Below are 14,653 nucleotides of genomic sequence, written 5' to 3' on the forward strand. Positions count from 1 at the left end.
AATACACTATACAGTACAGTACAAAGTCTGCGGAAAACAAAATTTCATCAGTGGTTGACTGCCTTTTTCTTTGGGAAGTTCTCTTGTTGACTTCTAGCCACATTTAAAACCTTGGATTTTTTTTTTCCTATCCGGATTAAGCAAAGTCCGGCTTATCGGTGTCTGGATTAACAAGGTTTTACTGTAATACATTAGATTTTACAAAAATATTCAGACATTTATAAATTTTTCGCTGTGACAATATTTTGAAATTAAAAAAAAAACATGTAACATTGAATAAAAGTTACTGAAAACATATTTTTAATAGGGTATTAATTAATGAAAATAAACTATAAACTTCTTATTAGGATTGAAACCGTCACTAACTGCAAAATCCAAAGCAGAATACTCGTAAAACATTTCCATGGTGTGCAAAATACATTATTTAACGCTATTCACGAGAGTATAAAAGCACAATGTAATTCGAGTACAAGTAAAATTCAGTAACGAAGAAAACATGACATCTAGCTGTTGGAATTTGAAAGAGGTGCTTACATTATTATAGTGAATGACAGGCTATGCACATTGCCCATCTTTTTGCGCAGAAACTCTAAGGTGGGCACTCGTCCAGAAAAGGTTAATCACTACGATGAGGTGTGAGCAGGTGTAAGCTCATCAGGGTCAGTTTCTTCCAAAAATGTTGCTCGACAGTTTGACCAAGAGTAAGCAAGTGTGGGCGATGGAGTCAGCTGTTCAGCGTGTGATCCTGTCATTGCATTGCCAAGACGTGCAGCATTCTTCAACATATTGTTGTCAAGTTTTATTCAGAGTGCCAAGTGATTGTATTGGCATGAAGGGGAAAACCATACACAGCGAAAGCAGATGTAATATTTAATATTGTTGAAGATTTGACAGCAAATCAAGGGAAGTTATAAATGTGGCAACATGGGAGTACTCAGGCACAAGTGAAGGGGAAGCAAGAGAAGAAAATAAATGACTTAATTCTTATCATCATGGTTAAACTGCACACTAGCTCTAGAATGAAATTTTTGCAGAAACATACACATCTGAGACCACCTGCACACCAGAGATCATTCCGTAGTATCCATAAAGGCCATCGATAAATACCGTATTGGCCCGAATATACACCCCCCATATAAGCTGCACCCTAAAATTTGAAGGAAGCGAAAAGAAAAAAAAAGGTGATACCCGAATATAAGCCAAGGAAAAAAAGAAAATATCAGTAACCATTACCGGCAGATTCAGAGGAAGAATGAACACAATCTTAATAAAATCAAAGAGTACGTTAGCAAGAATGCCTACAGTTTTTGCAATGCCCAGTTAGAAACAACAATTCTATTGTTGTATAACATTATGATATCTACAATGCTATTGTTGCATTATGCTTATTTCAAAATGAGAAATCAGCACATTTTTAACAGCATATGATTTGATGAAATGTCATAATTCTTTAAGGTCGCGAATATAAGACGCATCCTAATTTTTCACAATTGAAATTAGGATAAAATGTGTGGCCTATATTTGGGCCAATACGGTACATCTTTTCACGAAGCTTCCTTACATAAACATTGTATTGTACAGATAACATTGAAAAAAGTTAACTGTTGTCAGAAATTGCTCGTAAGAGTGTAAAATGGCATCTTAAACACATTTTGCATGCACGATAAGTCACAAAGTAATGCAAATTTAGGATTTTGTGTGACTTTTAGTGTTTCTCATTAGTTTCACCATATTTTGCACAGTGTTTTAAGAATACTGTAGTGACAATTGATATATATAGGGTGAGGCAGTCAAACGAGAAGATTTTAAAAAAATCATAAAAATAGAGAAAGCAAATATTACTTAATTTTTGAACATGAATGTACTGTACAGGAGTTAAAATTACTAGTGTACCTGAAAAAAAATGTTCATTTTTTTAATATGGTGTCAGTAAGATGGAGTCCTTGGTTTTGCACACATTGTCGGAGTCTCAGAGTAAATCAGCCCACGGCGTTGCAAGAGGCAGCCAAACGGGAAGATTTCAGGAATGGCTGGCGGGCATGGTTGGGGGTTATGAGTGTGAGGGGCGTGACCTTGAGCGGTAACACGGTGATGGTAAACGCTGGACGTTATGCTGACATATTGGTAACCTTTTCCTGCCTGTCCTCGATGACTATGACCCAGACAAAGAAACACTCTCTCAGCAAGATGGTGCAACTAGCTACACTGCCAGAGTGTCTATGGATGTGCTTACTCGCATTTCATGGTCGTCTCATCAGCACATTCGGCGATATTCCGTGGCCTGCCCGTTCAGACGATTTGGCGGCTCCTGACTTTTTCCTTTGCGGTTACCTCAAATCCAAAGTATTCAAGGACAACCCTCCCAGGAACCAGGGATAATTTGAAGGAGCGAAATCAGCAAGAGATCCACAACATTCCGTTGGAGATGCTACGAAACGTCATGGGTGGATTTACTCCGACAATGTGTGCAACACCTAGGATGCCATCTTACCGACACCATATTAAAATAAATGAACATTTTTCAGGTACATTAGTAATTTCAAGTCGTGTACAGTACATTCATGTTCAAAAATTAACTAATATTTCTGCTCTCTATTTTTTGTGAATTTTTTAAATCTTCCTGTTTGACTGCCTCACCCTATATATTGACATGTACATTCAAATTGTTATTGTGGCACTATTTACCCCTAACAAATTTCCAACGCACATGTATTTTGTCATTGAAGGTTGGGCCTCAGTTGGGAAAAAAACAAAACATAGTACATCCCTGGATGAATGATGATTAAATGATATCTTAGAACCATATGTCCTGGCCAAGATTCAAACTCTGAGAACATACGAGGTGTATTCGTAAAGTAAGTAAAGTTTGCAAATATTGTCGCGACCGTGTGAGTTCTCGCTGACGTCATTCATCCGTTAGTTAGCCACAGGCACGCATGGGAGCAGGTCATGCTTTCTCTTCGTAGTTTTCTGAAGGTTTGAAATGTTCAAGAAAATCAATTGGTCCGCCGACTGTGAAGTCCGGTCTGTGATTTGTTTTCTCAATGCAAGAATGGTTGAATTCTTGCCTAAAGGACAGACCACTAACAAAGATGCCTGTTGTCACACATTAATCCGGCTGCATCGTGCAATTCAAATGCTTAGCGAAGGCATTTTGTAGCTTCACGACAATGCTCGTCCGCATACGGCCCCAACAAACTCAAAATTTCCTCACGTCATTCGGCTGGGAACAATTGTCCATCCGCCAACAGCCCTGAGTTGATACCAAGTGACTACCGTCTCTTCCTTCATCTAAAGAAGAAGCTTCTTGCTGGTCAGCGTTCCGACGATGACGACGACGTCGAAGCAGCAGTGCATGGATGGCTTTCGTCACAGGCGGGAACATTCTATGATGATGGTATACAAAAACTAGTCCCACGCTACGACAAATGCTTGAACAATGGTGGAAACTACATAGAAAAGTAGTTTAAGGCCTGTAGAATGCAATGCAAATAAAAAAAAGATACGAAACTATTTTACTTTATTTTTTACACCCTTTCGGTACTTACTTTCCGAATACGCCTTGTAATTTATCAATACAATACACCACCAATGCAGTACATATTTCTGAATTATGTACATGACTATTATAATGTGTACAATGGCAAATTATCTTACTCATTGTTCTTATCTTTCTTTTACAGGCCACTTCCACCAGTTCTTCGTAAGTGTTGCCAAATTCTCTACTCATATGCATGTATCAAATATCTTAAATACTATTTTCTAAATTGAAAGAGAACATTCCATGTCAATATGACTGGGAAAAATAACCCTCCACAAAAAATTCAGGATATAAAATCAGCAACAACCTTATAATTTTTATAAAATGAAATTATGAAATACCTGTTACTTCTCAAATTTCGAAGCTGGTGATTTTTCACATTTAAGTTCTTCAGGACGTTAACCCCTTGCCTGTGTTGGGCGTAATATTACGCCCTTGGTCACTATAGCTTATTCTGTGTTGGGCGTAATATTACGCCCTTGGTCACTATAGCTTATTCTGTGTCGGGCGTAATATTACGCCCGCGAACATCTCTGACTGAAGTAACCTGTGTTGAACGGAATAATACTTTTTTGTTGGTGAAACATATCTTTTGCTATTGAAGAAAGAACTACCTTTTATTTAGTCATGATTTTCAGTGCCGACAAAGAAGAAGTTGTAGTTCAGAGGGGAGTAAACTGTTTTTGTGTTATACTGACAAAGTGCAAACGTGACTTAGTTTGTGTGCTGCGTTTAGTCAGTTGCTTTATTTATGTTTTTTTTTTTGGTGTTGCGTTATTTGAACTGTAGGTGATTTATTTTTCGTTTGGGAGTTTCTAGTAGTATCTAATAGTATTGTCAAAGAGGATTGCAAAATATTTTTTTCCCTCATCCCTCATACATATTGAAGATATTGCAATGAAACTTGGCGGACGCATTATGTGTATCCCATAGTATTTTCCAAGGTAGATTATAATTGTGTGCCTATATCTAGGGCCGGTTCAGATGGCCCCATAGTTACCAAAAGGGATTTTTCGGAGTGAAATTTCCCAAATTATCCCCAATTAGTATTTAATAATAGTATTATTAAACAGGATTGAGAAATATTTTTTCCCTCATCCCTCATACCTATTGAAGATATTGCAATGAAACTTGGCAGAAGCATTACGTGTATACCATAGTATTTTTCAAGGTAGATTATAATCGGGTGCCTATATCTAGGGCCGGTCCAGAGGGGCCCAAAGTTACCAAAAGGGATTTTTCGGAAGGAAATTTCCCGAATTATCCCCGATTTCCCTTTCCTCATACTTGATGTACACATGTGCGTGGTATCATTCGAAAGCCTGTTCTATTCTGAAGAGAAAGACGTATGAACCATGATTCTCGGATGAATTGTGCTGAAGCAGTAGCTACTTAAAAATATTACTACCCAAACTCAGAAAAAAAATACACAGAATGGGAAACCATTTTGTCAGAAAATTTCACAGGGAAGGTGTTAATAAAATTACTATACATGTAGCCACATATGATGGTCAACGACAGAGATGGCAGAGAAACACTGTGGGAGCAATGTTGCCAGAACTTCTGGTTGACATGTCTTTCATAGAAGCAACAGATTGGTTGTCAGTCATGTGACTCTCTGCTGTGTACCATGCCTGTGGGTGCAATGGCCATTTTTTTAAAAAAAATTTTCTTTTACTTCGTGTTTTGTGCCTCTTGGCTAATTTGCGAAGATGGGGATGAGTGATGAAATGATGAAAATGATAAATGGGCATTCACACACAACCACACACATGCCCGAGTGGGATTCGAACCCGGGACCCTTGTCATTGCAGCCCAATGTGCTAACCACTCAGCCACAGGGTCCGGCAAAATGTGTATCTGTATTGGCTCTAAGAACGTAAAAAAACCATCACTGTTTTGACACAAAGCAGGGACAATTAAAACATGCTAAAAATAGGCAAGAGCCAGCAAGTACTTCTCAGGGATACCAGTACCTTGGCTTGCTGAAGATTCTTTCATACCAGAAGTGAACTAACTCACTTTTAGTCCCCAATGAACTTTTGAGAACATCTCTGAATGATAATGTGATGACATCCGCCTCTGACACACAATATCTGCTGCATTGTTAGTTGTTCCTGGCTAGCTGAACCCCTCCCACCCCTCTCTTCCCATTCCACCTGACATATTTATCATTGTTTCTTTGATTCATTGAATTGGGTTTGATATTAATGAAGGAACACTCAAAAAGAACACCTACGGCCAGGCCAGGATTCAAACCCGGGATCCCTGTCCTGAGGAAGATCATTGGAGTTTTGGTTAGAAAAGTTGATATATTTTTTTACCACTATAGGTATTATAGTGTTTCGTACTTTTACTAGTATTATGAGAGAGAAGGTAACATGTCAGTGTGAAGACCTAAGATGCTTTGAAAAGATATTTACCATGCACAAAATAAATGACAAGAAATTAAATTAATAACTTTAAAATACTTTGAAAGCTTGGAAATTATTTTTAGTACAGAAAAGAATGAGGTGCTAATAACAACAAGAAACAGAGCCAGAAATGAACCAAGAATAAAGATGGACACACACGGAAGAGTTGAGGGTAGTGGAGAGCTTCAAATATATAGGAAGCATAATTGAGAGAAGTGGAAGAATAGATGAGGAGGTAAACAGAAGAGGACAAATGGTTGGTGGACTATATCAAAGCGTTCGAAGATTAATATGGAACAGAGATGTACCTATGAAATGCAAGAAGGTAATAGATAACACATACTGTGCCAACAATTATGTACGGAGCCGAGACTTGGGCAATGACAGAGACAGACAAAAGAAAGATGCAGACAGTGAAGATGAATTATTTAAGGAGTATATTGGGGAAGAGTGGAAGGGATAGAATAAGGAATGAGGAGATCCAACAAACTGGGTGTGGTGAAGCTTCAGGACAGGATAGATCAGGCACAGATGAGATGGTTCGGACACATGAAGAGGATGGATGCAGAAAGACTACCAGTAAGAGCTTACAATGCACAAGGAGTGGGAATAAGGCCAAGGGGGAGACCAAGATGTCGGCGGAAAGAGCAGATAGTGGAGAGTGTTAGGAGAAGAGGACAAGATTGAAACACTCTGGAAAGACAGGAGTGGTGGAAAACAAGAAAAAATGGAGGGTTGTGCCGACCCAGCCAGAGGCAGGAAACGGCGAAGGATGATTACAATGATGGAAATTATTTTTGAGAAACATGGATGTATTTAATGGAATAAAATAAAAGCCATGTACTTTGAAAAGTAGCAAGAATACCACAAATAAGTCACAGACACTTTAAAAGGATATTAATTGTAGTATATCCTATGATTTTGGTGCAAATCAGACATATTAATGAGGGATGGCATAAAGGTAATACACTGTGCTCTTCGCATGGAGGAGGCATACAAGTACGCCTATCTACTCTGTGTCTCAACTGAACAAGTGTAACACATATAAGTAAGTAGTAGGCAGTGGTGTGGCGTGACTTTTTCAAAAGTGTTAATGGCTATCAGTACGACAATTATGCCTGCTAGACGTTATCACCCCCCCCCCCCTTTACTCCTCAGTAAAGAAAACATGTCTTTGAGCTAGATATTTGTTCGTTTCGTTCTTGTTTTTCAATCAGCACAGTGATTTAGCCACAAACAATCCTAGAAAGAACTACCACTCATGAGACAGTTACCACGAAAATACAATGAATAGTGCTAGGCCCTTGTCAATTCTTCATCTGTGTCTGTCTCTTTACAATGGGGTGCGAAGGGGAAGAAGAAGATACACATTTTTCTCGGATCAGTTTGACGTTTCTGAGGTGAGAACTGAGCATACCACAGACCTCCGCACCTTTGTGGAAGGGAAGCACAGCTGTAGGTACTACTGTTGCCAACTTAGTATTTTGGAGCAAGGTTTGTCCACATCACGAAACGCACCAAGGAACTATATTTTCGTCTATTACCTAACTGGTCTCAGTTGTAGTTCAATCCAGCCTTGGCTCTGCAGTCTACCTATAGTTGCTTCTCAGAAATGGCTTTCCTATTTTAGGCGGGATTTAGCTCTTTTCTGCCAATCCGATGTGACAACACTGGCTGATCCGGTAGGTCTGAACGGCAACAGGGCCCCTTAACAGGCACATGAATAACCCCAAAGTCCTTCCCCGCACTTTCCTTGCATTGGCACCCTCTTCTCCCTTGTTGCCTCTTCAGGGTAGCGGAACGGCCTCCCTCTTCGCTTCTGTCGGCTGCAGAAAAAATGTCCTAGGCAATATCTACCCGACAGCAACGGTGTTCATTAACGTATTTAACAATGTTGTAATTTTATTGAAACAACTTCTTAATTCTTTACATTTTGCTGTTACCTGCGGTAACACCGGCTACATGCACGCCATGCCTCTGGTTGTGGAGATATACCACTCGTCTTGCAAAACCAAATACCTGGACTTTATCAGAGGCTTTTATATAGCTTTACAGATTGTTCTATAATAATATGTGAACATACTAATATGTAAATAAATGTTATGTCCTCAACCTTGCATGTTAGTCAGGAAATTAAATTATTCAACACTGTTGAAAATTGAGTTTCAGTTTTTGGTTTAAGTCCACTTTATGCACAGAGAGGCTAATCAAGACTGGAGCTACAGTTTAAAGTGGGATCTGAACCATTCGGTGCCTCCACTGAGTATTGAACCTGGGGTCCCCTTGATTACAAGGTGACGATGTTATCACTACACATGATTGAAAATAAATGACAACAAATAAAATAAAATTTTAATATGAAATATTCCCGAACAAGGAAACCAGTTGAATGAAAATGTAAAACGTGTTTTCAGTTACGAATCCAATTCTGGCAGGATTGTTTTTTAAAAAAAATTTAAGTTTCTGTGTTTCTGAACATTGTTACAAAATTCCCTGTCTATTTCCAATGTTATAATATATTGTAATTTAACATTGGACAAATGAAGCAATGGGCCTATAAAGGAGTATTTCCTGTCCATTTATTTTTACCATGCCTTCCAGGTCCCGAGAACTGCCCATGCAGAGACATAGAACAAGAAGTAGAGGAAGACGTGCCTCCGGATGACAGCCCAGACAACAGCATGGTCGAAATGACGTACCACGAAGGCGAGTCGACATCTCAGCAGAGTGGAACCACGGAGGGAACCGGAGCGGCCGCTTTGCGGTCAAGATAACTTCTGGGCACCATCTGTTGCCGTAGCAGTCGATGGTTTCCACCAGTACTGCGTGTTTAAACATCCTATAGAGACTATACTTGCAGACTGAACAGATAGTACTTGTATGCATTTTTGTGTCTTTTTAACTTATTTTAACTTTTGTATACTTGTAGAATTGTTTTAGGTTAGATGAGATATTAAGAAATTTAATGAAGAAAAATATATTTAAAAATAATTTACTTTGCATGTTTTATGTAGAGACTATATTGGTACTTTCTAGGGATGTGAGAGATTAATTGGTACTCTGTTGGTATCGGCCGATATAGGCATATCAGCGTATCGATAAAATTACCAATAATTTTACCAATCCAATGTACGAGTACATATAAATATCTCATAATTTAGTGCAACATTTTGTCATTTTGTTACAATTTTTATGGGCATAAACATACGAGGGGAGAGTGAAAAGTTTTGAGCCTGACATGGAAGGAGCGATGCTAGGTAGTTAAAATTTTGGAGGATGTAAGGTTTGAGTTTTAGGACACTCCGTGCAAACGTTTATGAAATTCACATGTTTTCTTCTAATTTTATGTCAGGTTGAAAATGAATGAAGTGTCAGAGAAGAGAGTGGCCGACAGGGCCGTGATTCGGTACCTCTGTCGGAAAGGCCTCGCTGCAACAGCTGCTTTGTTCGACTGTGGCTTCACCTCACTTCCCCCTCCACCTTATTACCCAGACATGGGCCCATCAGATTTTCATATTTTCCCTGCTATGAAGAATTCGCTTCAAGGACGTCACGAAGGTGGTGTGAGACTCCAGACAAATCATTCTACAGAGCATTCCCTGACATTCGCTACGATACTCGGTGGCAAGCGGCCCAGCATCAGTGCTTGTCTCTCCCGGTGAACAGGGTCCGCGACAGTCGCACGCTACAGTCTGTTTTTTTCGCTCTTCCTGCCTTCGCTCTCTTTCCCTTTCTGTTGACGTTGCAGACTGACGCCAGTATAATCCTCCCTCGGAAGTTGTGTTGTGTCGTGTCCATGTGTTGAAGATTGTGGCTTAATATGGCACCACAAAAGTTTACATTACAACAAAGGATTTATCTTGTCGAGTGTTACTTCGGAAAGAGGAATTGTGGAGAAGTGCGACGACGTTTTGCAATGAAATTTCCTGGTGTTCCCATTCCACATAGGACCACTATATTAAACCTCGTAAAAACGTTTAGAGTAACAGGGTCGGTTTTGAATAAAAGTGGAAAGAAAAATGGGGAAATCTATAAAATAAAGTATACAAAGACAATCCGCACACCATCCATGAGATAAAAGAGAGTATTGTACGAGAAATCGGGAGAATTACAGTAGACGAACTTGCACGTGTAAATGCTAATTTCCTTCGGAGATGCCAGGAATGTGTTGCAGCAGAGGGACATCATTTTCAACACCTTCTGTAGTCAAGGTTAGTACACAATATGAAAACTGTAATTTTAATAGCCGACTCTAGCGACTGTCGCGGATCCTGTTCACCGAGAAAGACAAGCCCTGATGCCGGGCCGCTTGCCGCGGAGTCTTGTAGCGAATGTCAGGGAATGCTCTGTACCAGATGACTGTAAACAAATTGCAGTACAAAATGCATAAGTGCATTGATCTGGGGGGTGATTATAGAGATTATGTAGAGAAATCATAATGTGAAACTGTAGCTCACACATCCCTTCCCTGTAAGGCTCAACACTTTTCACTCTCCCCTCGTATAATTTGCATGCCCTACTTTCTAAAAAAAATAAACATCTACAATACGCAGCTTAATTTGCATTGCAGTCATCCTGTAACATCCATTTATTAAGGAGGTCAATGAACCATTTGGAATTTTATATTGGATTGGTAGAATATCAGTTATCGCTATCAGTAAATTTCATATCAATACTTTATAAGTATCAGCCAATATTTTATATCCCTAGTATTTTCGTTATTTTCTGGCTAATCGCATGATGATAATGATTGATGATGGGACACTCAGAAAGAATGCCCATGTCACGGTTGGGACAAAAAGTCGACCATTTAATGCACTCTGCCACAGTGCTGACTGGCATTTCAAATATGTAAATGAAAAGCTACCATATGATGGATAAAGTAGCGAAAGTGGGTATCTGTGGGATACAGATTTGATGTTAAAATATTTGAGGAGGGCCGCAGCTCAATAGCTTATCATTATGGCAGGTAGGTTACATCTTAATTAAATTTTCAATTGATTGCATATCTAATTGCAAAATATGAACAAATCACAAGATAATTTAGAACAATTACATTTCACAACATACATTTACAATTCAACATTTGAACTTGTATAACTGCAAAGAAAAAATTATTTAAAAATGCTACTGGTCTCATGACATTAAGTACCTTTGTTTCAAATTTTATTCAAACTTGATTTTCTGGTGAAAATATAACTAATTTTGCACAAATTAGCTAAATTCCGAAGATGAGGATGAGTGATGATATAATATAGCTGACGAAGGGACACTCGCAAAGAACACCTTTGCCCAGGCTGGGATTCGAACCTGCAACCCTTGAAGGAAAATCTTTGTGTGAATAAAACAAAATAATTGATTTGTTATGTGAATATAACTGCCCACCTTTCACGAAGTTTGTTTTTAATATATTCAGGTCAATAGCGTGCTAAGAATTTTCGAAAGGGAGGTGTTACGTACACTTTTTTTGGTAGTCAGCCCTCATTTTGACATCTTTTCCTACATTTGACGTTCTTTTCTTTAATGAATACTGGGCCAAAAAGGGGGGGGGGGGTGTTATGACCAGTGCTCGAAAAATCTTCTTCATAGCTAGGTGCCAGCTCTGCAAATCAGGCACCAGGAAACCACCTACCAATTGTGCATAGTATAAGAAGCTGAGCTGGCCCTGTGGCAGAGTGGTTAGCACATCTCACTACGATGCCAGAGGTCCCAGGTTCGAATCCCGACCTGGGCATGGATGTTTGTGAGTGTTCATTCATCGATTTCATCATTTCATCACTCATCCCCATCTTTGCAAATTAGCCAAAAGTGGCACAAGAAGTGAAGTAAAATAAAGCAAAATCAAGCAATCTATAAGAAGCAGAGCATCACCGTATTCAAAACATCACTAAATCGTGCGAGAAAGATGGAAATGGGGGTTGTGGGAAAAAGTGTAAGAAATTGTTACTGATTTTATCCACCTGTTCAAGTGGCTCCGGCACCCACCCAGCATTGTATAAAGTGGGTACCTGGAGGAAACTGTGGAGAGTAAAGGCGATCAGGGGCATGGTGCTGATCACATCACCCCTATCTTCGGCCGTGATCAAGAAAGTGTGGAGCCCTAACCTCACACCCCCTATACGCCTTCATGGTGTGATGCATAGCACAGGGGAGCACTTTACTTTTTTCTTATCTATGGAATGTTCACACGTTGACAAAAAATCATTTTCTAACTTACGCTGTACTGCAATTTGAACTTATTCGTACATGCAAACTTAAAAAACGGCAATATTACAGCAAAAGATCACTAGTCGCCGTGGCGACCGGGATTTTTCGAGACGTGGTTATGACCCCCACCAACCCTAGCGTGTCCATTGATTCAGGTAGACTAATTGTGATTGGATATACAGTTTAAAGTGGGACAAGAGCATTTGTGCAATGAGCCTCCAATAGTGATCAACCATGCAACCTTGTTATTACAAGGGAAAAGAGTTAACCACTACAGTACCTATCCTTTACATGTAAAAAATAACTTATATTCTTAATGCTTGGAACAACTAGTGGTGATTATGTAAGCCCTGCGACAGGCTAAGTTTGCAGCAGGTTTTATGTATTAATCCGCGCAACAACAGTGCTCAGAATCTTCCGTGCCAGTCTTGCCTTAACCGCCAAGCTGTTCATAGCGCAGACAATGAGAGAATCCGCAGTATTGCCAACCGCACAATAGATCAAAACCCGTACATGTATGTCAAGCGGAATGTATTTCTGCTTCTCTTTGTTTCCTGAACCATACAATTTTTAAAGGACTTTCTAGTTCTCAAGCTCTGTTTCATTTTGATATTGTTGCCGTAAGAGGAATATACATTTAAAACAATTTGCTTGACTTTGAAGAGCTTTTGCCAAAGTAACAATCGGGCAAAACCACATGCTGTACAGGAGACCTCGATTCAGCCATTCTCGCCGCTGTATAGCACGATTAGCAACGAATCACGATAAACACAGGGTGAAAATAGTGGGGTGTGCAACACTGGTATCACTGATTCCACGCGCCATGTAACGCGTTCCATTCCCTCTCGACTCGCTCTTGAGTTTAAGTGTTCCTTTCACATAACCGACAGCCCAGTTGGCGAATCTGCGGTTCCAAGTTCGTCTGTTCAGTGAATGCAACCAATCAAGTCCATACCTGTTAATGTATGTATTATTTTGTCTATATATTACAAATGAAATAACTGTTTTGTGGCAAGTATACAGTTATGTCTGAATAGAACCCGTCTCAGCGGAACTATATTCTGTGTGAACGTTGGGTCTACGTATGCGAAAACCTGCTGCAAAGTTAACTTGACACGCAGCTTAGGCTATTTCATTTTTGCATATTTTTACAAATCTAAAAATATCAGTTAAGGAATTTACTGTTGAGCAGGATGTGCTTGTAGGTAGGCCTACCCTCTTCTTGATAGGCCACAGCTCATTCAAACTCTCTCTTGGTGCCACCCAGAGTGCTTGCTAAGAAGAACCACCACAATTAACCAAAAATGATCATATTCTTGGAATTCACACATACATACATATTCACTTTACAAACATATGTACACAATAGTGATGTTCCAAGGTATGGAAATCCTTTTGTTGCATTTTTAGTACACAAAATAAATTAGTTCCTGGTTCCTGATGTCACCAACATTTCCGATTCTGCCAGCAAAGTTTCGCCTATGTTACCCACGTTACCTGATACCACGTGCACTCGATCACTGGTTTTTGCAGTGTCTACTTCTGCATCAACTAGAATACTTTCACTGTTCTCACTCATTGGAATACTTTCTTCACTGACTGCAGTCGATGTTTCTGGAATTGAAAAGAGAACTTGCATGAAAATACTGAACTGAGTTCAATTGCTGAAATATGGATTTACAATTTTTAAAAAATATACGCATTAACCCTGATTGTGCACTTCACACATGAAAACAAGTTCAAGGGTCAAAATTACTGTCTTAACTGACCAAAGTATCAACAACATTGACTAATTACTGACCAATTGAATTGCAGCCTGTCATTAAAGTAGCATTCGAAAAGGAAAACTGACAGTTAAATTTAAAAATATATTATCTGGCCTGTACGTTCCCATAGCAAGATTTTGCATATCTTTAAAAACACAAAATGAGTGTTTTATGGAGATTTAAAACATGTTTTCATTAATGTACAAAAACATTTCACATAAAAAACATTGCCTTTAAAAATAATAATTACGAGAATGAAATAAAGTTTTTTCAATAAGAATGATATGATTTTGAAATGAACTGGCAACTATGCTTCAAATGTTATAACTGTCACTAGTTGTCATTTGTGTTTAGTATACTGTGACAATTCATCATGGCTAAATACACATTTCAAGAACGTTTGGTTATTATCAAAAAAATTTATGAAAATAGAAGTTCTTTTGAAACTTGAAACGGATCATAATTTTAGGCAAAAAAATTATCTTCTCAGATGAAGCTCATTTCTGGTTAAGTGGATATGTTAACAAACAAAGTTGTTGTTTTTGGTGTGAAAACAATCCACAAGAAATTCACGAGAAGCCCTTACATCTGCAAGAGGTCACTGTATAGTGTGGTTTATGGCATGGTGGCATCATCGGACCATTTTCTTTCCAAAACGAGGTAGGAGATGCAGTTAGTGACTGGTGAGCAGTACCGATTGATGTTAACAGATGTTTTGTGGCCAA

The 14,653-nt window shown here is 39.0% G+C and overlaps 2 protein-coding genes across 3 annotated transcripts in view; one reads left to right on the top strand and one right to left on the bottom strand.

Annotated features, from left to right (window-relative positions):
• LOC145978013 (uncharacterized) overlaps nt 1-8,940 on the top strand; it is a 37,622-nt gene extending 28,682 nt beyond the window's left edge. The window contains exons 6-7 of the mRNA XM_083110391.1: nt 3,684-3,703; nt 8,557-8,940. Coding sequence (XP_082966517.1) covers nt 3,684-3,703; nt 8,557-8,729 — 193 coding nt within the window. The 3' untranslated portion in view covers nt 8,730-8,940. The remainder of the gene's footprint in view (nt 1-3,683; nt 3,704-8,556) is intronic.
• Nucleotides 8,941-13,427: 4,487 nt separating this feature from the next.
• The window catches only part of LOC145978289 (sodium-independent sulfate anion transporter-like), a 79,302-nt gene continuing 78,076 nt past the window's right edge, over nt 13,428-14,653 (bottom strand). Inside the window, exon 12 of one of the 2 annotated variants that reach the window (XM_083110819.1) lies at nt 13,428-13,776. In XM_083110819.1, the coding sequence (XP_082966945.1) occupies nt 13,586-13,776 (191 nt within the window). In that variant the 3' untranslated portion in view covers nt 13,428-13,585. The remainder of the gene's footprint in view (nt 13,777-14,653) is intronic. The other variant, XM_083110818.1, reaches the window with a different exon arrangement.

The sequence above is a fragment of the Lepisma saccharinum genome, chromosome 24 (genome assembly GCF_977018435.1).
Source record: "Lepisma saccharinum chromosome 24, izLepSacc3.1, whole genome shotgun sequence".
NCBI lineage: Eukaryota > Metazoa > Arthropoda > Insecta > Zygentoma > Lepismatidae > Lepisma > Lepisma saccharinum.